General features: G+C 40.9%; 1 protein-coding gene across 3 annotated transcripts in view; it reads right to left on the bottom strand.

Moving 5' to 3' along the window:
- KIF4A (kinesin family member 4A) overlaps nucleotides 1-23824 on the bottom strand; it is a 129494-nt gene that overhangs the window by 105218 nt on the left and 452 nt on the right. For all 3 annotated transcript variants that reach the window (XM_008272747.5, XM_008272749.5, XM_051827167.3), the window contains exons 3-8: nucleotides 23672-23812; nucleotides 23446-23560; nucleotides 17086-17276; nucleotides 15649-15741; nucleotides 13733-13899; nucleotides 13400-13494 (exon numbers count right to left, since the gene is read on the bottom strand). In XM_008272747.5, the coding sequence (XP_008270969.1) occupies nucleotides 13400-13494; nucleotides 13733-13899; nucleotides 15649-15741; nucleotides 17086-17276; nucleotides 23446-23560; nucleotides 23672-23791 (781 nt within the window). In that variant the 5' untranslated portion in view covers nucleotides 23792-23812. The remainder of the gene's footprint in view (nucleotides 1-13399; nucleotides 13495-13732; nucleotides 13900-15648; nucleotides 15742-17085; nucleotides 17277-23445; nucleotides 23561-23671; nucleotides 23813-23824) is intronic.

Below are 23824 nucleotides of genomic sequence, written 5' to 3'. Positions count from 1 at the left end.
CAGAGAGAAAGGTCTTCCTTTGCCGTTGGTTCACCCTCCAATGGCCGCCGCGGCCGGTGCGCTGCGGCCGGCGCACCGCGCTGATCCGATGGCAGGAGCCAGGAGCCAGGTGCTTTTCCTGGTCTCCCATGGGGTGCAGGGCCCAAGCACCTGGGCCATCCTCCACTGCACTCCCTGGCCACAGCAGAGAGCTGGCCTGGAAGAGGGGCAACCGGGACAGAATCCGGCGCCCCGACCGGGACTAGAACCCGGTGTGCCGGCGCCGCTAGGCAGAGGATTAGCCTAGTGAGCCGCGGCGCCGGCGAGATCTTTCATCTTCTGATTCACCCTCCAAATGGCCTCAAGGGCCAAGGTTGGGTCAGGCCAAAGCCGAGAGCCTAGAGCTCTATCTGTGTCTCCCTTGAGGGTGGCAGGGAGACAAGCACTTTAGCCATCTTCAGCTGCCTTCCTAAGCACATTAGGAGGGGGCTGGATCAGAAGAGGAGCAGCCAGTACTAAACCAGCACTGATGTGGGATACCTGCATTGCAGGTGGCAGCTTAACCAGATGAGCCACCATGCTGGGCCCCTCTGTATTTTTTTAAAAAGGTTTATTTATTTATTTGAAAGGCAAAGCTACAGAGAGAGAGAGAAGGAGGGAAGGAGGGAAGGAGGGAGGGAGAGAGGGAGAGAAAGAGAGAGAGAGAGAGACAGGTCCTCCATCCGCTGGTTCACTCCCCAGATGGCTGTAATGGTTGGAGCTGTGCCGATCCGTAGCCAGGAACTAGGAGCTTCTTCCGGATCTCCCACACAGGTGCAAGGGCCCAAGGACTTGGGCCATCTTCTACTGCTTTCCCAGGCCACAGCAGAGAGCTGGATCGGAAGTGGAGCAGCCAGGACTCGAACCAGCACCCATATGGGATGCCAGCACTGCAGGCAGTGGCCCTACCCCCTATGCCACAGCAACGGCCCTGGTATCTAATTTTTAATATATCAATTTGTGGGAAATACGGAGGAAAGTGAAACATATTAAACTCTAAAGGTATGCAATCAGTGAAATTCTGACTACAGGAAATTCTACAGAGCAATCTGGTTTCTTCAATAAATAAATTCCAGGGACTTGAGGGGTAAGAAGAGATGGAGAAAGAGATTTAAAAGACCTAAGAAGCAATAACAATGTGTGAACCTTATTCAGATTCTGATCCAAATAAATCTGTGAAATGACTGGAGTTCTAAACACTAACTAGATACTTACATATATTAAGGTATTATTGTGAATTTTTAGGTGAATATATTTTTAAAAAGTTCTTGGGGCCTATGCTGTGGCTTAGCAGGTAAAGCTTCTGTCTATAGTGCCAGCATCCTATATGAGTGCTAGTTTGAGTCCTGGCTGCTCCACTTCCAAAGGAGCTCCCTGCTATTGTGCCTGGGAAAGCAGTGGATGATGGCCCAAGTCCTTGGGCCCCTGCACTCAGGTGGGAAACCTGGATGAAGCTCCTGGCTCCTGGCTTCGGTCTGGCCCAACCCTGGTTGTTGCAGCCATTTGGGGAGTGAACCAGCAGATGGGAGATGTTTTTTCTCTTTCTCTCTGTAATCCTGACTTTCAAATAAATTTTTAAAAAGAGTTTTTATTCTTTATCACTACAAAGTGAAATAAATAATATATCAAGGATTTGTTTTAAAATAAAGCCAGATGGAGAAAGTAGAAAGGATACAGATGAAACAACTGGTCACAAATTAGTGTTGAAACTACAGTGACAGGTATATGAGGGGTTTCTATTACCATCCTGACCTCTTTTTGGAGGCTTGAAAAGCTTTTCTTAAAAAAATAGACAAGAAGTGAATTTAGCTTTCAATTCAACAAACAATAAAAAGATTATAAAATAAAACCTAGAAAGAAGGCATTAGTAGAAACTAAAAAAATAAAGTAGAAAAAAATAGAGTTAATCACCAAATCTATCCAATGTAATAAAAATAAAGATACATAAAGAACTAAAGAAATGGGAGCAGAGATATAATGATACAGAAATTAAAAATATAAAGTAGGGGTGGGCGTTTTGCCTATTGGTTAAGCTGCCAGTTAGGACATCCATGTCTCACATGGGAGGGCCTGGGTTTGATCCCTCGTTCTGGTTCCTGATTCCATCTTCCTGCTAATATGAACCCTGGGAGGCAGTAGTGATGACTCAGGTAGTTGGGTTCCTGCCACCTACATGTGAGACCCCGAAAGACTTCCCTACTCCTGGCTTTTTCCCCTGCCCAGCTGTTGCAGGCATCTGGGGAGTGAACCAACAGAGGCAATATTGCTCTTGCTCTCAAGTTAATTAATTAATTAAAATAAATACATAAATAAGGGTGGGCATTTTGGCTGGTAAGATTCAAGTTTTAGTCCTGGCTCTATTCCTGACTCTAGCCTCCCATTAATGTACACCCTGGGAGGCAGCAGGCAATGGCTCAAGTGTTTAGGCCCCTCCCACCCACGTGGGAAACCAAGATTGAGTTCCTGGCTCCTGGCTTTAGCCTGTCCCAGTCCCAGCTGTTGCAGACATTTGATAAATGAATCAGAAGAAGGGAGTTCTCAGGCCGGCACTGTGGCAAAGCAGGTAAAGCCGCCACCTGTGGTGCAGGCATCCCATTTGGGCACCAGTTCAAGTCCTGGCTGCTTCACTTCCAATCCAGATCTCTGCTATGGCCTGGGATAGCAGTGGAAGATGGCCTGGGCCCCTGCATCTGCGTGGGAGACCTGGAAGCAGCTCCTGGCTCCTGGCTCCAGCCATTGTGGCCAATTGGGGAGTAAACCAGTGGATGTAAGACCTCTCTCTCTCTCTCTCTCCTTCTTTGTGTAACTCTGCCTTTCAAATAAATCAATAAATAAATCTTTTTTTAAAAAAAGGGAGTGCTCTGTCTCTCTTCCTCTCAGATAAAACAAATTTTAAAATAAAAAAGTAGAAAATTTTGCATTATATCAATACGTTTGATAATATAGAAAAATGAGTAATTTTCCAAGAAAATATAAATTAATAAATGGCTCAAGATAGAGAAAATTGTATCTTCAAGAACTCTTAAAGGTAAGTAATTCCCATGACATATAAACTGTACCAGAGCATAGAGGAAAAAAAATTAGAAATGAAAGATTCTCAACTCATTTTACATAGTTGGGAAAATCTTTAAAGTAAAACTGGCAAGAAGAACACACATATAAAAATTATAGGCTATTCACTCGTAGGAAAGATTTGTGAAAGTCCTAAATAAAATAAAAAACTAGTAAATTAAATCCAGTAGAATACACAAAAAATAATCTATTATATTCAATTTCAGAAATGATGGAAAACATATTCTTTAAGAATTATTTTTTTAATTTATTTGAAAGGTAAAGTTACAGAGTAAGAGAGGGAGATACATAGAAAGATCTTCCATCTTACTGGTTCACTCCCCAAATGCCACAACAGCCAGAGCTAGGCCATGCTGAAGCCAGAAGCCTGGAGCTTCTTCCGGGTCTCCCATGGGAGTGTAGGAGCCCAAGGACTTGGGTCATCTGCTGTTGCTTTCCCAGGCCATTAGCAGGGAGATGGATCAAAAATGGAGCAGCCAAGACTCGAACTGGCACCCATGTGGGATGCTAGCATCACAGGCAGTGGCTTTACCCACTATGCCACAACACTGGCCCCAGAAAATATATTCTTACAATTCATTTTACCAATAAGTTAAAAGAGGAAAAAACTTCATGATTATTCACTCAATGATAAATTCAACATTTCTTTCTTATTTTTAAAATATGCAATTCCTTAAAAGAACTGGCCACTTACAAACTTGATAAAGAATATCTTAATGTGATAAGGAATGTCTGCTAGAAATGTTCAATAGATAGTTAAAGGTGAAACACTATTTTATGGTTAGAGTAAAAGAAAAGATAAGGATATCTACTATCACTGGTACTATTCAATTGAAAAAAGGATAAAAAAGTAAGATATTAGATATAGGAAAGGATGAATCCAAAGTGTCTGCTTAAAAATAATGTGAATACCCACCCAGAAAAATTTCCAAAATCAACTGACAAATGATGAAAAAGCAATTCATTAATATGGTTAGATATAATAGCAAAATATAAAAAGCACACTTTCCCTAGACAAGAATAGAAAACAGAAAGAGACATACAAAATAGCAACAAATCCTATAAAATCCTGACATAAGCCTAACAGGATATGTGGTGTAAAAATTATATTAAGAAAATGGGCCGGTGTTGTGATGCAACAGGTTAAGCTGCTGCCTGCAACACCAGCATGCCATATGGGTGCTGGTTCAAGTCTGGCTACTCCATTTCTGATTCAGCTCCCTGCTAATGTGCCTGGGAAAGTAGCATACATGGCTCCTGGTTTTGGCCTGGCCCAGTCCTGGCAGTTGTGGCAGTTTGGGGGAGTGAAACAGCAGATGGAAGATCTCTTCCTCACTCTCTGTCTCTCCCTCTTTCTCTGTCACTCTGCCTTTCAAATAAATAAATCAATCTTTTTTAAAAGAATTATATTAAGAAAACTACAAAGCTTACTGAAGGACATAAAAGAAGACTTGAACAAATACAGAGAGATCATGCTTTTGGATGGGAAGACTCAATTCTCTTTAATTTACAAACTGAATTCAGTTCTCAATAAAACTCCCAAAAAGATTTCATAGTATTTGACAACCTGATTCTAAAATTTATCTGTAAGAGAAAATAAAACAATTCTGGTAACAATGAGAAGGAATCTGCCGTCCCACAGACCATAACAAACTGTAAACTAGACGGGACTAAAGATAAACAAATCCACTAATAGGGTAAAATAAAGTCTAGAAATAGACTCCAAGCACAGTCAACACAATACACCAAGATACTAAGTCAATTCAGTCGATAAAGGAACTTCTTTGTAACAAATGGTGCTGGAAAAATGGCATATCCATGTTGAGGGAAAATGATCCTCAACCCATATCTCGCTTTCTAACCAAAAACTAACTCAAGAGAGATTATAGAACTAATAGAGAAGTTAAAATTATAGAACTTCAAGTAGGAAACAAAGAATATCTGTATGATTTTGGGGTAGGGAGAGATTTCTTAGGACACCAAAAGCACTAAGCATTAAAGAAAGAATTTGATAAATTAGACCTCATAAAAATTAAGACTTTTAGCCGGCGCCGCAGCTCACTAGGCTAATCCTCCACCTAGTGGCGCTGGCACCCCGGGGTTCTAGTCCCGGTCGGGGTGCTGGATTCTGTCCCGGTTGCCCCTCTTCCAGGCCAGCTCTCTGCTGTGGCCAGGGAGTGCAGTAGAGGATGGCCCAAGTGCTTGGGCCCTGCACCCCATGGGAGAACAGGATAAGTACCTGGCTCCTGCCTTCGGATCAGTGCGGTGCACCGGCCGCAGTGTGCCAGCCACAGCAGCCATTGGAGGGTGAACCAACGGCAAAGGAAGACCTTTCTCTCTGTCTCTCTCTCTCACTGTCCACTCTGCCTGTCAAAAAAAAGACTTTTACTCACCAAAAGACATCATTAAAAAGATAGACAAGCTATAGACCAGAAAAAAAATATTTGCAACATACACATCTGATATTTGTATCCAAATGTATAAAATACCAAAATACATAAAATGATGAACTCAACTTTTTAAAATGAGTCAAAGAGTAATAAATGACTTTTTAAAAATAAGAACATTTATAAAGAACATGAAATGGGGCTCAACATTCATTATCTTAGAAATACAAATTAAAACCATAATGAGATAGCATTTAACATCCAGTAGAATTTCTAAGATAATATCGTTTTCATGAAGAAGTAGAAAACTGGAATTCTCATACACTGCTGGGTGTAAAATGGTACAAACTAGGATAGAGAACTGTTAGGTACTTTGTTAGAAACTTAAGCTCACATTCACCTTCTTCCATTCCTAGTTATTTACAGGGGTGGGCATTATGGAACAGGAGATTAGGCCACTGCACAGCATGTTGGTAAGCCAGTTAGAATCTTGGTTCCTTCCCTTCTGATCCAGCTTCCTACTAATGCACCTGGGAAGGCAGAGGATGATGGCCCAAGTACTCGGGTCCCTACTACCCACATGAGAAACCCAAATGGAGTTCTGGGCTCCTGGCACCTGGCATTAGCCCAGCCCAGCCCTGGCTATTGCAGGTTTTTGGGGAATCAAATAGCAGATGGAGGTGCTCTCTCTCACGTGCTCGCTTGCTCTCGCTCTCTCTCTTCCTATCACTCTGCCTTTCAAATAAGTAAATAAACAAATCTTAAAATAAAAAGAAAAATAGTGGTACAAGTATAATCACAGAATGGACTAATACTCAGCAATAATACTCACTAACCAAAGCAAGAATATTGAACAAATCTCAGAAAAAAAAAATGTTGAGCAAAAAAAGTCAGGTGCACACAGACACACAGAAGTGTTATGTGATCTCATTTATATGAAGTCTAAGAACATGCAAAATCAATCTATGGTGACAGAAATCAGAAGTGGTGGCTTGAGACAGAATAAGGGAAGGGTGGATTGACTGGAAAGCGCATAAGGGAACTTCTTGGGGAAGATGAAAATGTTTCATATTGTGTTTTGGGTGGTAAATACATGAATGCATACAATTATCAAAAGTCAATAAACTGAGCATTTAAACTGTGCATTTTACCATATATAAATTTAACTTCAAGAAAAAATATATTAAAATGTAACTACATGAGGTGGTATGTGGGTATGTGAATTAGTTCAATTACGGTAATCATTTCACAATATATGACGGTGTTCAAATGGTTCATGGAAAATGCATATCATGAAAAATTTTTGCATGGATTTCAAATTTTTTTTGCACCTAAATAAACATTTTAATTCTATCTTTCCATGAACTTTTCCAAGTTTTCACATATTTATTAATACATCATACTGTCTACCTTGAATGCACAAAATTTTTATTTTTCAACTATACCTCAATAAAGCTAAAGAAAAAATTATTACTCCTAGATTAGCCAATTTTATATATTAAAAAAAGAAAGCACAAAGGAAGAAACACATACAAGACATGAATGAAAAGCTTAACAAAAATAAAAAATAAGATGGAGAAAAATGCAACTTTTGTAACAAAGGATTAATATTCAGAATACATAAACAACTCCTACTATCTACAAAACACAACCTGAAATAAGAAAAAGCAAGCAAAGGGGTATGAATAGGCAATTCATACAAATGGAAAGAGAAACATCTAATAAAATGAAAATCAGTTGTCAATCTCATAACTAATTAGGGAAATACAAGTTTTCAAAATAATATGCAGTGTTCAAAATAGGCAAACATGAAAAAGGTCAGTAATAGCCAATACTGCCAGCAGTAACAGGGGACACAGTCTCATACAAGCTGCAGGTCAAAATGCATTCAGTATATCTAATCTACCAAACACCACAGCTTAGCAACATAATACACGATACAATAAGACTTGTTTACTCTCATGATCCTAGTGGGACTGACTGGAAGCTGTGGCTTGCCACCACAGCCCAGCACTGTGACAGTATGGTACTGCATATTGCTAGTCCAGGAAAAAAATAAAATTCAAAATCCAAAACATGGGGCCAGTGTAGTGGCACAGTACAGACCAAAACCTTACAAAGGTTGTAACTGAGGAACTGAGGTGTCTACAGGAGGCCTTCAAAAAGTTCTAATACTGGGGCAGGCATTGTGTTGCAGCAGTTTAAGCCACCACTAGCAATACCACTCACGTTAAGAGACCCGGATGGAGTTCGTGGCTCCTGGTGTCAGCCTGGCCCAAGCCCCAGCTGTTGCAGCCATTTGGCAAATGAACCAGCAGATGGAAAATCTCTCTCTTTTTCTGTCTGTCTGTTACTCTGCCTTTCAAATAAATAAATAAATCTTTATGAAAGAAAAAAAAATGCCCTCAGTCTTGTACCTCTGGAGACCCTGGAACAGTGAAGGAAAGCTAAGGCAGAGCTGTAAAGGTGCTGAGTGTTGGGGCTGGTGCTGTGGCGCAGGGGGTGAAAGCTCTGGCCTGAAGCACCGGCATCCCATATGGGCGCCGGTTCTAGTCCCGGCTGCTCCTCTTCCAATCCAGTTTTCTGCTGTGGCCTGGGAAAGTGGAAGATGCACCCACGTGGGAGACCCGGAAGAAGCTCCTGGCTCGGCTTCGGATTGGCGCAGCTCCAGTCATTGCAGCCATCTGGGGAGTGAACCATTGGATGGAAGACCTCTCTCTCTCTGTCTCTACCTCTCTCTGTAACTCTGTCTTTCAAATAAATAAAATAAATCTTTAAAAAAAAGGTACTGAGCGTTGAAGGCACATCCAATAACACACACACACACACACACAGACACCCCCAGGCATGTGGTGGGAGATTTACAGGTTCACAGCATTTAAGGAAATTTGAGACCAATCATAAATTAATCTTTAACCGAGTAGATCCTTCTGTGATGGCAAATTACAAGGAATACAGACTTAGTGCAGGAACAAAATGAGCAAAGTCCATCTTAACAACACAAGGTTGGCTAATATGCAAAAATCAAATATAACACACCATATCAATAGAATAAAAAATAAAAATACTGTGATTATGTCACTATGAGGGTACTCCAAGAAGTCTGCATGAAAAATAGAATTAAAAGATGAGTGTTGGTACAAAAAAATTTTAGCGTACACATTTTCTTTTCTTTTTTTTTTTAGAAACTCTATTTATTTATGTATTTATTTGAGAGGCAATTACAGAGAGAGGGAGAGACAAAGAGAGGTCTTCCATTCACTGGTTCACTCCCCAAATTGCCACAACAGCCGGAGCTGGGTCCATCTGAAGCCAGGAGCCAGGAGCTTCTTCTGGGTCTCCCACGTGGGTGCAGGTGCCAAAGCACCTGGGTCATCCTCTACTGCTTTCTCAGGAGCATTAGCAGGGAGCTGGATCGGAGCAGCCAGGACATGAACTGGTGCCCATATGGGATGCCAGCGCCACAGGCAGAGGCTTAGCCTACTACACCACAGCACCAGCCCCCTTGCATACACATTTTCCATAAACTTTTTGAAGACCCCTTTTAGGTGATGAAAAAGCACCTGACTCAATTCATAATGAAAGAAAAAAAAAAGAACAGGTATAGAAAGGAACTTCCTCAATCTGGTCGGGCCATCTATGAAAATCTATTGTTAACGTCAGACTTAATAGTGGTAAAAGACTGAATGCTTTCTACTCAAGATCAAGAACAGGATAACAATGTGCACTCCGACCATTTCTATTCAACACTGTGCCAGAGGTTCCTGCCAGGGCCCTTACACAAGAAAAAGAAACAAAGGCATCCAGACTGGAAATAAAGAAGTAAAACTATCTTTAGATCTTGTCCATCTAGATGACATATTGTATTTAGAAACCCTAAAGAAACTATAAAAAATTAGGACCAATAAACAAATTCTTCAAGGTTTCAGATACAACATCAGTATATAAAATTCAATATATAATTTGAAAATAAAATGTTTTAAAAATTGTGTTTATAATAGTATTCAAAGGAATAAAATACTTAGGAGTCAATTTAAGAAAAAAAGTACAGAGGCAGGTGTTGTGGCACAGGGGGGTTAAATGGCTGACTACAAGCCAGCATCCCATGTCAGCACTGGTTTGAGTCCTGGCTGCTCCACTTCTGATCTAGCTCCTTACTAATCTAGCTCCTAGGAAAACAGAAGATAGCCCAAGTGCGTGGGACCCTGCTACCCATATGAGAGAACAGGATGGAGTTCCAGGCTCCTGGCTTCAGTCTGGCCCAGCCCCAGGTGTTGCTGCCTTCAGGGGAGTGAACCAGCAGATGGAAGATATCTCTCTCTGTCCTTCCCTCCTTCTCTCTAACTCTGATTTTCAAATAAACAAATAAATTTTTATTTTTTAAAAAAAGAGAGAACAGGGCCAGTGTTGTGGCATAGCAGGTTAAGTCTCAGCCTGCAACACCACCAGCATTCCAAACGGGTGCCAGTTCATGTCCCGGATGTTCCACTTCCAATCCAGCTCCCTACTAATGGCCTGGGAAAGCAGATGATGTCCCAAGTGCTTGGGCCCCTGGCACCCAAGTGGGAGAACTGGAGGAACTCCTGGCTCCTGGCTTCAGCCTGACCCAGCCCTGGCCTTTGCAGCCATCTGGGAGCGAACCAGTGGATGGAAGATCTTTCTCACTTTCTGTCTCTCCTTCTCTTTCTGTAACTCTGACTTTCAAAATAAATAAATAAATCTTTTTAAAAAAATTTAAAAATTACAGAACTTATATTCTGCAAATTAAAAAACCCTAAAAGATATTTAAAAATACTTAAATGAAAAGACCGTGTTCAACCACTGAAAGACTTAAATTAATATTATTGGGATGGCAATACTTCCCAAGTGGATGGATTCAACACAATCCCTATGAAAATCCCAGCTTGTTTCTTAGCAGGAATTGACAAACTGATCTTAACACTCATATGGAAATGCAAGGGACCAAGAATAGCCAATACAATCTTGAAAAAGAACAGAGTTGTTCCCAATTTCAAAACTTACTACAAAGCTATGTAAGTATAGACATATAAAAGATCAATGGAATAGAGACTCTAACTGCTTCTTGACAAGGATGCCAAGACAACTCAACGGGGAGACAGATTAGTCCTTTCCACAAATGACGTTGAGATAACCGTATACCTACATGCAAAAGACTGAAGTTGGACCAGTACTTTACACCACATACAAAATTAACTCTAAATGGATCAAAGACCTAAATGTGACATGAATGGACAAATATACCAATTACCAATAAGCACATGAAAGAATACTCAACAACCATTAGATAGCACTGAAATAAAAATGAAAACCATAATAAGATAGCACCTCACCCTTGCTAGAATGGCTATAATTAAAAAGACATAATAACAAGTGAGAATGTGGAGAAATCAGAACCCTCTTAGAATGGGAAATGGTATAGGTGCTTTGGAAAACAGTCTGACAGTTTTTCCAAAAGTTAAATACAGTGTTACCATATGACCTAGGAATCCCACTCTTAATATATACCCATATGAAAACATATGTCCATGTAAAACGTGCACACAAATGTTCATGCAGCAGCATTATACATAGTAATGAAAAGCAGAAACAACTCAAATGTCCACTAGATTAATTAATAGATAAAAACATGTTATTTCCATATAAAGGAATATTGTTTGGCAATGAAAAGGGATAAAGTACTGATGTTGCTATAACACGGATGAAGCTTGATAATTTTACACTAAGGGAAAGAAGTCAGTCACAGAAGACATCTGAGTATGATTACATCTGTATGAAGGATAGGTTAGTGGCTGCCAAGGGCTAGGGAAGGGGGATGGGATTGGGGAGTGCCTGCTCATGGGTATGGAGCTTCTTTCTGGTGTGAAGAAAGGTTCTAAAACTAGATTGTGGTGATGGAATTCTGTGAACACACTAAAACCAATTGATGTGTACGGTTTAAATGAGTGACTATTATAGTATCTGAATTATATCTCAATAAAGCAGTTAAATAAAACAACTCAGAAGTGTACATCAAAGAGAAAATAAAGACAGTGTAACAACCTTTAAAATAGTATTAAGAAGGATGGGGCTGGGGCCAGTGCTGTGGTATAACGGGTAAAGCTGCCACCTACAGTGCCAGCAGCCCATATGGGCACCAGTTCGAGTTCTGGCTGCTCCACTTCCAATCCAATTCCCTGCTAATGTGTTTTTGGAAGGATGGCCCTAGTCCTTGGGCCCCTGCATCCACATGGGAGACCCAGAAGAAGCTCCTGGCTTCAGATTAGCTCAGCTCCAGCCATTTGGAGAGTGAACTAGTGGATGGAAGACCTCTCTCTCTCTCTACATGTCTCTGTAACTCTATCTTCCAAATAAATAAAATATACCTTAAAAAAAAAAGGATGGGGCCAGCATTGTGGCATAGAGTGTAAAACTGCTGTCTGTGATGCCAGCATCCCATATGGATGCCGGCTCGTGTCCCTGCTATTCCATTTCTGATCCAGTTCCCTGGCTAGGGGCCCAGAAAAAGCTGCAGCAGATGGCCCAAGTACTTGGGCCGCTTGCTACCCATGTGGGAGACCTGGAAAGAAAGTCCTGGTTCCTGGCTTTGGCCTGGCCTTGTGCTGGCTGCTGTAGTCATCTGTAGAGTGAACCAGAAGATGGGAGATCTGTCTCTCTGTAACTCTTTGACTTTAAAATAAATAAATAAATCTTAAAAAAAAGGTTAACTCTCAGAGTACAAACACAGAACAAAAAGAGTACTTTTAAATATGTTCAGAACAAAAAGATAAATGTGAAAGAAATAGGTCTCTGCCCTGTACCAACAGTATAATAATGATAGATGACAAAGAGGTACAATTCCTCAATTACTATTTTTGCTTCCGCTTTCTCAGTTCCCAAGGGAGAAAGGAAGCCCAATATGAGTAAAGTGACAGCAAGTGAGAACTCAACTATTTTTAATAAGAGTTCAAATAACTCGAACCACATGACTTATACCCCAGGGAACTGGGAGTAATTTCAAATGAGACCATGTGAAGCTATGTCAGTGATCTTTCAGGAACCACAGAGAAAGATGTTCCAGAAGACTGGACAGACGTCATTTTATGTTTCAAAAATGGGGTAAAAGTTAACTCTTTAAATTGCAAGTCAGTGAGCTAACTAAAATCCTGAGTGGATTAGTACAAGGATGGTTTGCAAGAACCTCAAAATGGAAGAGTAAGTACTAGAAGCCAGACTGAATTCACCAAGAAAAAGTCAATTTAGGCTAATTCTTCATTGCTTCTTTGTACTATTACTAAGCTAGCAGCTACAAGAAAGATAGTAGACACAGTATATCAGGACTTAGTAAGGCATCTGACAAAATCTTTTAAAAGGCCCTGGGAGCACAAAACTGAGAAATAGGAGCTGAATGTTAATTTTTGTTAGAGATATTAATAATCACTTGAAGGGCCATTCCCAAAGCATGCAGATTACCAGGTCACTATCATGCTAGATGCAGGTTTCTAATAGCATACACCATAGGGTTCTTCTAGCCTTAGGAGCTTCATCAGTTACATCCAATGACTTGAATGAAGATAAGGAAACCATGCTGACGAGGTTTATATGTGAAAACATCTGGAAGGGAGAGTGAATTCTTGAAATGACAGAATCAGGATGCTGGTTTTAATTATAAGTGGTCAGGGGTAAAACGAAAACTAAAACTTGCCTGGACCAGATGAAATCAAACCAAGGGTCAGATCCAAATCTCATACCTGAATTGGAGAATGAGTGCAAGGGAAAGAAACAATTTTTCACTTCTTCTGAAATCAGCCTCAAACTGGAATTGTAGTTACTGTTAGAATGTTATCTGAAATGATGCAGTCAAAACACCAACAATACCAACAAGAGTACCAGAAATTTGGAAAGGACCTTAGCCATTCTCTCACCTTCTTTTAGACGATCTCCTTCAGCCTTGGTTTTTTTCTGCCTCTCTGATCCAGCAAGGTCTACCAGATGCAGCTTGGAGCGAAAGCTGCTACTCCTATGATAATGACAGGAAGACACAAGTGAGAGTAGTACACAAGCTTGACTTGACAGTAGCTGAGTATCAAAGTTGGCCTGCCAACTCTCATCTTCTTTTAAGTCAGTCAAAACAGCTCCACTGGTCATTAGTGCTCACAGTACTGATGATCTATTGAATCAGTTGAAGAAGTTGTGTAATATTCAGCCTTAACACAAATAACATGAAAAAGATCTTGATTCTTTAAATTGCAACTTACTTGTCATTTTTCTTTCTTTGCTCTATGGAGATTGTAAAGATGGCATGAGAGCGAGATGACTGGGAGTTCATGGCTGTGGAGGCCACAGTCCTGCAGTTGTTGCCCTGCTCCAAACAGGAAACCGTATCCAGTGCAACCAAAACAGTCTTCTCTGTGAGGCCTATGATCTAATGCCGTGAAAAACAATTTCATTATGGTTTGCACCTCAAATGCTTGATCAGAAACAGGGACTGGTGGTTTTAAAAAATGCCTCAATAAATACAAGTCACAGTAATAGACTGCTGTAACTAGCAACTCAGTGAAAATCAGTGGAAACTGAGTCTCCAGTTTTTCCTAGGAACTTCAGAAACAAGAGAGACAGCCAATAGGAACTAGAACAGATCTCTAGGTTTTATGGTAGCTATGGCTAAGTGCCTTCTAGGGAGCCACATGAAGGCTTTGGCCTGGCCCAGCCTCAGCTGATACAGGCCTCTGGGGAGTGAACCAGCAGATGGGAGATCTCTCTTTCTGTCTCTCCCTCTCTTCAACTCTTTCAAATAAAATGAATAAATCCTAAAAAAAAAAAAACACAAGTTGTATATTTAAAAAAAAAATCATTTCCCTGTATTCCAAGCTTTCCCAGCCCAATCCCTGAAGCCTGATTTTAGTACCTGGCTAATGACTTAATGACCCAGAAGGAAAAAAATACTGGAGAACACAGGGACCTGTCCCTAACCTATAACACAAATCTTCAACTATCTTTTTTTCTTTGCACAAGGAAATAAGATGAGTAAGATATTATTTTTCCAAGTCTTCCCAAGTCTGTACTAATTCTCATCACTTCAGCCTCTGGTTTTCCCACAGTTAAAAACTCAAGCTTTGCCCATTTTCAACACTGGCTAGTAAATCTGGCCTACTCCATATACAAACTCCCAACCTTGCCCCAATATTTTTTTCAGCTCTCGCTCCTTATCCTGCATCAGTACCATGTGACAGAAGGTTCCCAAATAAGTGATCTCTTCTTCCTATGGTACTTACAAACGTTTTTTAAAAATTGTTTTTTAATATCACTCCAGAGCCTAGCACAATGTCTATTACAGTGCCAGCAGAATGTTCTGTGATCATGGGTATGTTCTACATCTGTGCTGTCTCCTATACTAGGCACTAGCCATATGTAGCTATAGAACACTTGACATGTAGCTAGTGCACATAAGGAACTGAATTTCAAATTTGATTCAACTTTAATTTAAACTTACTCACTTGTGCCTAGTAGCTACCATAGCAGACAGCTCAACTTCAGAAATCTTTAAACAATTAATCAATATTTAGTTGATATTAGCATCCCTTCAAGAAGTAATAAGGGAGCTGGCAATGTGGCATAGTAGGCTAAGCCTCTGCCTGCAGCACTGGCATCTCATATGGGTGCTGGTTCCTGTCCCAGCTGCTCCTCTTCCGATCCAGCTCTCTGCTATGGCCTGGGAAAGCAGTGGAAATGGCCCAAGTGCTTAGGTCCCTGGTACCTCTGTGGGAGACCTGGCACCTGGCTCCTGGCTTTAGCTCTGCTCAGCTCTGGCCATTGCAGCCATTTGGAGAGCGAACCAGCAGATGGAAGACCTTCCTCTCTGTCTTACCATCTCTTTGTCTTTGACTCTACCTCTCAAATAAATAAAAATAAAATCTTTAAAAAAAAAGAAGTAATAGGAAGGCGATGAAACCAAATAAAAATTCTTTCCTCTCTCCCTGCCTCCCCTCTTCCTTCCTTCCCCACAAGAGCTCCCATCTGGGAACTCTACATTAACAAAAGGAATTAGGATCACACAAAATCTAAAATCCTAGGATATTAGTAGTCATTTCAAATCACCGTGGCAAATGAAAAGGATGTGAACTTTAGCAATACTACCATTTTTAAGTAACATCAAATGACAGAAAAAATCTACCTTTATGCCTTCCTTGGGATCTTCCCGTATATTTATTTGACAGGCTTTCTCACGGGATGGGCACAGAAGATCCAAAATTTCTTCATTGTAAATCTAATATTGAAAATAAAGTAGCAAAACTAAATATTAACAGTGGTAATCTCTGGGTGGTGGGATCATAGGTAATTTTTAAAATTCTTTGTGACTTTCTGAATTTAAAAATTTGTTTACAATGAATGTGTTATTTTTAGAATTAAGAATAGGATTTTAACCCTATATGTAAAATTTGATTATTTTCCAAAAGTGAATTCACATTATTACATGCAACAAAGTTGAGATTGCTCTCTTAAGACAGAATCTTTTAGCAATAATACACACACACACAAAGTTACATAAGTGCTCAAATTCAGTTCTTTGATGGGTGTCACCGATTTTGTTAACATGTGAACAGCAGGTCCTTATTTATGAGGTGGAGTTGGGAAACAAAAGGGAGAAGTAGTGGCTAATATTTAAACAGCAAGCAGAACTTCAAGTTTTTAGAACAGTGTTAAAGCAAATAGTAAACACTATATTTGTTGCTATTATTGCTATTGTTTTTGTATTCAATTACTTTGGCCACAACGAGGCTAATCAAGACTCAAGGAAACTAATATCAATGATACTTAACTCCCTTCTAACTCTGCACCTCCTATAACTGCTCACATATGGAGATTCAACTTCAGGATGAAGTACTCGCACATAATATATAACTGCATGCTTCAATGAGGTAAGCTTAATTTTTGCTCCTTAAAGATAGACATCAAAGCTACAGAACCAATCAGCTAGTTACACAGAAGCCACATAATAAGTGCCCTAAACTTGCCTGTTTTGCTGCCATGAGATTAGACATAATTGGACTATCTAACTTGTATACTAATATACACTAGAATGCAAAAATCCCAAGAGGGTAAGAATTTTTATCTGTTTTATTTTCTGATATATCCCAAGTGCCTAGAACAGAGCCAGGCACATAGTGGATGGTCAAGAAATAAAATAAAGGCATTTTATGACCACTTATGGAGCTCAGTATTTTACCCAACTTGTGTATCATTCTTCACAAAGCAGCAGCGTGGTTGCTTAAGCCACAAAACAAAAGACAGGAAATCAAATACTTTTCTTACAGGCTTTACAGGGAATCAGAGGCCAAACGGGAATTAAAGAATTCATATCATCTTTTCATATGGCAATGCCAATTCCTCTAACAATCAGATTAAACAGACTATTCCAACAACAAGGAAAGAATTGGGCGGGAGCCAGATCCAACAGAGCCAGTAAGTTTTCTCTATCAATTTATTAAAATTCAATTTACTAAAAACGCTATTTACACAGTTGAGTTGTGCCAGGAAAAATCTGATTTGGATTTATTTTTCTACCCAAAGATAATTTTGAATCCAGAAAAATTAAAGATAAATTACTTACCTCCAAGTAAGACACTTTCAGAGTAAATTCAAAGTCACTCTTTTTATCCATTTCTTTGAAGAGCAGTTGTATTACCCTAGGAATGACCCCAACTGTCGGCTCATTTTCTTGATCTGAAGTATATGCACCTCCCATCGAATACGTTTTTCCAGAGCCAGTCTGCCCATAGGCCAGGACAGTTGCATTGTATCCTGGCAAAATACAAGTCACATGCATGCTGGTGCTCAAACATTTGCATCCAATCTATATACTCCATTTCCTTCAGCAATTACTTGCAACAAAATTGACATTGCTTTCTGAAGACAGAGTCTCAGACATGGGCCAGCACTGTGGCATAGTAGGCTAAGCCTCCGCCTACAGCATTGGCATCCCATATGGGCACCAGTTTGTGTCTCAACTGCTCCTTTTCAGATCAAACCCTCTGCTTATGGCCTGGGAAAGCAGTAGATGGTGGCCCAGGTGCTTGGGTCCCTGCACCCAGGTAGAAGACCCAGAAGAAGCTCCTGGCTTCAGATCAGCTCAGCTCCAATTGCTTAGGCCATTTGGGGAGTGAACCAGTGGATGGAAGACCTTTCTGTCTCTCCTCTCTGTCTGTAATTCTACCTCTCAAATAAATAAATCTTTAAAAAAAGGGGGGGGGGATAGCAGACACATACAAAAAGTTCTGTGGATATCATGACTTTCACTAAATCAAAATCAGCAAAGGAAGAGTAATCCCAGAATGTGTATCCCTCTTGATGGCCCTTAAAAGCTACAGAGCCAAACACTTAAAGATATGGCTGAGAGAATAAAGGTGGCCAAACTACTGTCAAAAGCCATTCAGATCTTTATAATTCTCTCTCCCAACCTTGAGCAATTCTAAATGAAGGGGGATTAAAAGTCTTAGAAGTTCAATAAACAGAAGAGATGCTGGCATTTATGTCTTTGATCAACAGTCTTCATATAAAAAAGCAACAATTGTTTTCCACAGTAAATGAAAGCACCTACTCCCTATCTGAAGTCTCAGAATGCATCTGGACCACATTATCAAATTTTCATTTAAGTATGATTCAAAGTTATACATAGAGGACTGATGAAAAATCAAGCATTCAAAGATGTTCATGATATAGTTAATCGAAAATGAGCAGGTTAAAAGTTAATTGTTAAGTGGGGGGACTTTCAGCACAGGAGTTAAGATGCTATCATGGGGATCGGCGCTGTGGTGCAGTGGGTTAAAGCCCTGGCCTGTAGCGTCAGCACCCCACATGGACACTGGTTCGAATCCCAGCTGCTCCACTTCTGATCCAGCTCCCTTCTAATGTGCCTGGGAAAGCAGTGGAGGATGGTCCAAATCCCTGGGCTCCTTCTCCGACATGGGAGACCTGGAAGAAATTCCTGGCTCCTGGCTTTCGATCAGCTCAGCTCCAGCCAGTGCAGACATTTGGAGAGTGAATCAGCAGATGGAAGACCTCTGTCTCTACCTCTCTCTGTAAATCTTTCAAATCCATAAAATGAATATTTTAAAAATGCTATTATGGATGTCTGCATTTCAGTCCAGGCTCTGCTAATGCACAACCTGGGAGGCAGATAATGGCTCAAGTGTTTGGGTCTATGCCACCCACCGGGGAGACCTGGACTGAGTTCCATACTCCTGGCTTCAGCCTGAAACAGTCCTGGCTGCTGTGGACAATTGGAGAATGAACCAGCAGACAGAAAATCTTTGTCTTGTCTGTCTGTCTGTCTCTCCCTTTCAAATAAAAATGTAAAAATCTCAGGGGTCAGCATTGTAGCATAGCAGGTTAAGCCACCACCTATGACACCAGCATCCCATATGGACGCCAGTTCCTGTCCTGGCTGCTCTACTTCCCATCCAGCTCCCTGCTAATGCACCTGGGAAAGCAGCAGAGGATGGTCCAAGTACTTAGGCCCCTGCACCCACGTGGGAGACCCAGATGAAGCTCCTGGCTCCTGTCTGGCCCAGCCCTGGCTGTTGCAGCCATCTAGCGAGTGAAGATCTTTCTCTGTCTCCGTTCTCTTTATTTAACTCTGCATTTCAAGTACACAAATAAATCTTTTAAAACATGTTAAATCTTAAAAAAAAGTTATCGTTAAATGTAAGAATATATATATATATATATAGGAAAAGATCAAAAGGACACCAATAATTAACATTTTGATGTTCATCTCTGAGTAGTAGGAATGTACGTGAATTTTTGTGTATTTCCCTTTCCTTTGGCTTATTTGTATTTTCTAAATTATTAAATAGAATGACCTACTGAAGAGTAGCTATGTCTTACATCGTAGTCTTTTTTTGTTGTTGTTTACTTATTTTTAAAGATTTATTTATTTATTTGAAAGCCAAAGTTACACAGAAAGAGGAGAGGCAGAGAGGGAGAGAAGTCTTCCATCCACTGGTTCACTCCCTAAAATTGGCTGCAATGGCAGGAGCTGCGCCAATCCAAAGCCAGGAGCCAGGAGCTTCCTCCAGGTCTCCCAAGTGGGTTCAGGGGCCCAAGCACTTGGGCCATCTTCCACTGCTTTCCCAGGCCATAGCGGAGAGCAGGATCAGAAGTGGAACAGGTGGGACTCAAACCAGTGTCCATATGGGATGCCAGCACTGCAGATGGTGGCTTTACCTGCAATGCCACAGTGCCAGCCCCATGTTGTAGTCTTAAGTGATCAGTATTATTTGCAGAAAGACCCACAAAGTATATTTCTGTTTGAGTTTAGCTTCTGCAAAAATGTTTATAGATCAGTTTCTATATTTGCTCTTGTCAAAGAATCCAAATTACTAGTTACTTGGGCGTTTTCCTTTATCCTATAAATTTTAAGCTTTGATTAAAATTAGAGGTAGATAAGCCCAGCTATAACTGAAACAAGATTAAAAACAAATTAGGGCCGGCGCCGCGGCTCACTAGGCTAATCCTCCACCTTGTGGCGCCGGCACACCGGGTTCTAGTCCCGGCCGGGGCGCCGGATTCTGCGCCGGTTGCCCCTCTTCCAGGCCAGCTCTCTGCTGCGCCCAGGGAGTGCAGTGGAGGATGGCCCGAGTACTTGGGCCCTGCACCCCATGGGAGACCAGGAGAAGTACCTGGCTCCTGCCATCGGATCAGCGCGGTGCGCTGGCCGCGGCGGCCATTGGAGGGTGAACCAACGGCAAAGGAAGACCTTTCTCTCTGTGTCTCTCTCTCTCTGTCCACTCTGCCTGTCAAAAAACAAAAACAAAAACAAAAACAAATTAGACAATAGATGGGCTATTGTCACTTACCTTCAATTGTTATAACTCACTAACTATAGGATAGTAGTTACTAAAACAGTAAGCGTGCACCAAGAAGGAACCATAAATCCAAATGTACTTCAAGGCTAAAAAAATATGAACTTAGGGAAGTTAGTCCCTTTTTAGAAATGGCAGATATGGTCTAAATTTAGACTACAAGGCAGGGCCAGCATTGTGGCACAGCGAGTTAGGCTTCCACTTGTGATGCTAGCATCCAATATGAGTTCAATTCCCAGCGGCTCTGCTTCCAACCCAGCTCCCTGCTAACGTGCCTGGTAGGCAGCAGGTGATGGGGATGGCCTAGGTACTTAGGCTCCTGCCATCTACATTAGATAACCTGCATGGAGTACCAAGCTCCTGGCTTCAGCCTGGTCCAGCCCTGGCTATTGTGGCCATTTGGGGAGTGAATCAGTGGATGGAAGACATCTCTTTCACTCTGCCTTTCAAATAAATAAATAAATCTTTAAAACATAAAATAACAGAAGGCAAATTTTCTCTGTTAAATGAACACATTTAGGTCAAAGCTATTATCTACTATTTACCATAATTTTTACAATCTGAAGGAGAAATCTTTAAGTTTTGAAACAATGTGTTAATTTAAATGAAAACCTTGAAGATTTGAAAGAAACTGTTGGTAAAACTAATATGCTAAATTGTGAGTTTCAGTGTAATAAACTGTTGATATCACCTAGCAAGATGGTGGGGAAAGAAAGTAACATTCCATAATTTTCTACAATGCCACAGATATGTATAGATAGTCATAATTTGGGAAACCAGGTTTCAGTACAATCTATAAACCACTCAGGGCTCTGTAGGAACAGGAGTTTGGAGTACAAGACGGTACCACTGAGCCATGCAAAACCCTGACTTTGCTTCTGCAACTAAGGGCAACATTAACCAAACACACGTATCCTAGAATCACTTTCTACTTAGATTGCCTTTAAAGACTGTGTTTTAATTTTCACGGTTTCCCAAGTTCAGAATATGACAGTTAACTGGAACGTTTTCACCATAAAGGTTAAATGTCTGAGGAGACAGGGATGTTGACCTTGATTGGACATTACACAATGTACACATGCATGAAAACATCACATGGCATCCCCATAAATATGTATAATTTTTATGTATCAGTTAAAACAAAAGTAAGAAGATGGAAGTAGAATTACGGCGCTCTTACTAAGCTGTTGAGGTACATTCTGAGCAAGATGAGCAGTGAGGAATCTGAAAAGCACATTGCTTCAGGAATGGCTAAAGCAAAGCGGGGACAGTTAATTAGAAGAGAGCGCCATAGAAACGTCTTCCAAATGTGTAAAAAGACAAAAGATTAACTTTATAGCGGAGAAGCCTGGCAGACTAACACTTTAATCAAAAGATCAAACTGAACATCAGCAATAATGGAGCAAATCAAAATCATGGAACTCCCTGATAGGATTCAATGAGAAAAACACAGCATCACTTCCACGACAGTCCTGCCAAAAGATCTATAAGCTGAACCTAATCATGAACAAACATCACACAAACCAAAATTAAGAAACAGTTTACAAAATAACTGCCCTATCATCCTCCAAAGCATCGAGATCATCAAAGTCAAAAAAAGACTGAAGAACCATTTTAGAATGCCTCTTTGAGACAGCACAGGTAAATACAACATGTGATCTTGAACTAGGTCCTTTCACTATAAAGGCTGTTATCAGGACAACTGGTGAAACCTGAATGAGGTTCGAGGATTAAATGGTAGTAACGTAGCAATGCAGCTTTCAAGAGTTTGATGGTCGTATTTCGGTAATTTAGGAGAAAGTCCCTCTTTGTAGGAAATACTAAAGTATTCCAGGTATACTAAAGTATCAAATCAATATCTCACCTCAAAAACCAGTTCTTTGTGCTGTTCTTACTGCAAATTTATTTCCATAAATTTGAGAATACTGCTCTATTAGTTTAAAATTTTGAAACAAAGTGTTCAATATGCCCTGAGCCACAGCATCATTTTCAAAGAGGTGCAAAAAATACATGAATAGCTATCTCCAGGAAGAAATCTTCTGTTTATCTTGAGGGATAAACTAACATCACTGGGAAGAGATTACTGGAAAGCAAATCTCATCTCAATATGAAGATCTTTCTAATACAATTAGAGCTGTCTGAAAATCAAATATCAACTAGCAACCAAATCTACCCTGTGAGTCAATGAGCTTTGTCAAAGCCAAAATTTTAAACAGCACTGGAAGCTCACAAGAGTTATTGCTAGGAGGCATTTTTCTTTGGAGAGAAAGTTAAACTAGATGATGCACGAGATGCCCTTTACAACTTGAAGCCACGAGTATGCCATGGTTCCACTTCTTTGAAATCAATCTCTGCTCCGAATTGTGAAGAACCTCTATAGTAGAGTAACAACTGGACATCTCACAGGCACTGACCCCTCTTTAGAACCCTGCTATAGTCTTCAAAACCATGAAAGCCTTAGGTTCTGTAATAAAGATTAGTAACTGGCCATAGTATTCAGGGGCTTCAGGAAATCCCCTGCTCCATTTGAAAAGAATTCTACTCATCACTCAAAAGCTATCTCCAAGGTTCCTATGCTGTGAGGTTCACCCCAAATCTCCTGAGCAGAGTTGGTGCTGTCCTTTTGTTTGTCATGCTACTCTGAATGAAATCAGGGTTTCTTCTACAGCAGAACTGGGCTCCATTGCATATTTTGAACTTTTAAAATATATTTTCTTAAAGTCAGGAGCGAACAATTTAAAATTGCTTATGTATTCCAAGTTATTTTTGTATTGATGTACCTCCTCTCCCACTCCCCGGACTTTCAATGCCTTCGGGGCCTGGAAGCTGCATTACACATCTCTGAATAAGTAATCCTGGGGCCTGAACTTGCAGCAGGTGGCCACGCTGTGCACCACTGGCACCTGCCAAAGAGCTGTCATCTACTGAGACTCCAGAGCAAACAGAAATGTACACAAGTCAAAGATGAACACAAACACCGAAAGCAAATACGGCATAAAACGAGGCTGTGGGCATTTCATCCACTCCTGTATTTGCAGCACCCGACCACACAATGCCAGGCACACAGCAAATGCCCAAGACACTTTCGACGAATTGAATAGCCTCACCTTTAAAGATGCCTTTTATGAGTGGTGCCACTGCTGTATTGAAGACCTCTTCCTGTTCGGTAGAAGGATCAAACACAAAATCGTAGGTAAAGGATTTATCGGTACCAACCACCACCTAGGAAAGGCAAGGGACAAGGCCTAAGGAAAAAAAGAAAGGCTAGACCACGCCCCTCGTTGCCAGTCGGCCCCAGCTGTTCAGAGATAGGCGGTGGACTCTGTTACGCACCTGAGGCTCCCCGGGCACGAAGGAAAGGCACATCTGGCAGCCCTCGCTAATCTCCTTGGGGACTAGAGGGCGACATCGCAGGGCCACTCGTACGGGAATCCCCTTCACCTCTTCTTTCATGATCCTACCTCGGCACGGTCTCTGCAGGAGGAA

Source organism: Oryctolagus cuniculus, chromosome X, assembly GCF_051225735.1.
Source record: "Oryctolagus cuniculus isolate XC-2025 breed Fujian yellow rabbit chromosome X, ASM5122573v1, whole genome shotgun sequence".
Taxonomy (NCBI): domain Eukaryota; kingdom Metazoa; phylum Chordata; class Mammalia; order Lagomorpha; family Leporidae; genus Oryctolagus; species Oryctolagus cuniculus.
The sequence above is the reverse complement of the archived record's forward strand: the minus strand, read 5'-3'. Positions and strand labels throughout refer to the sequence as shown.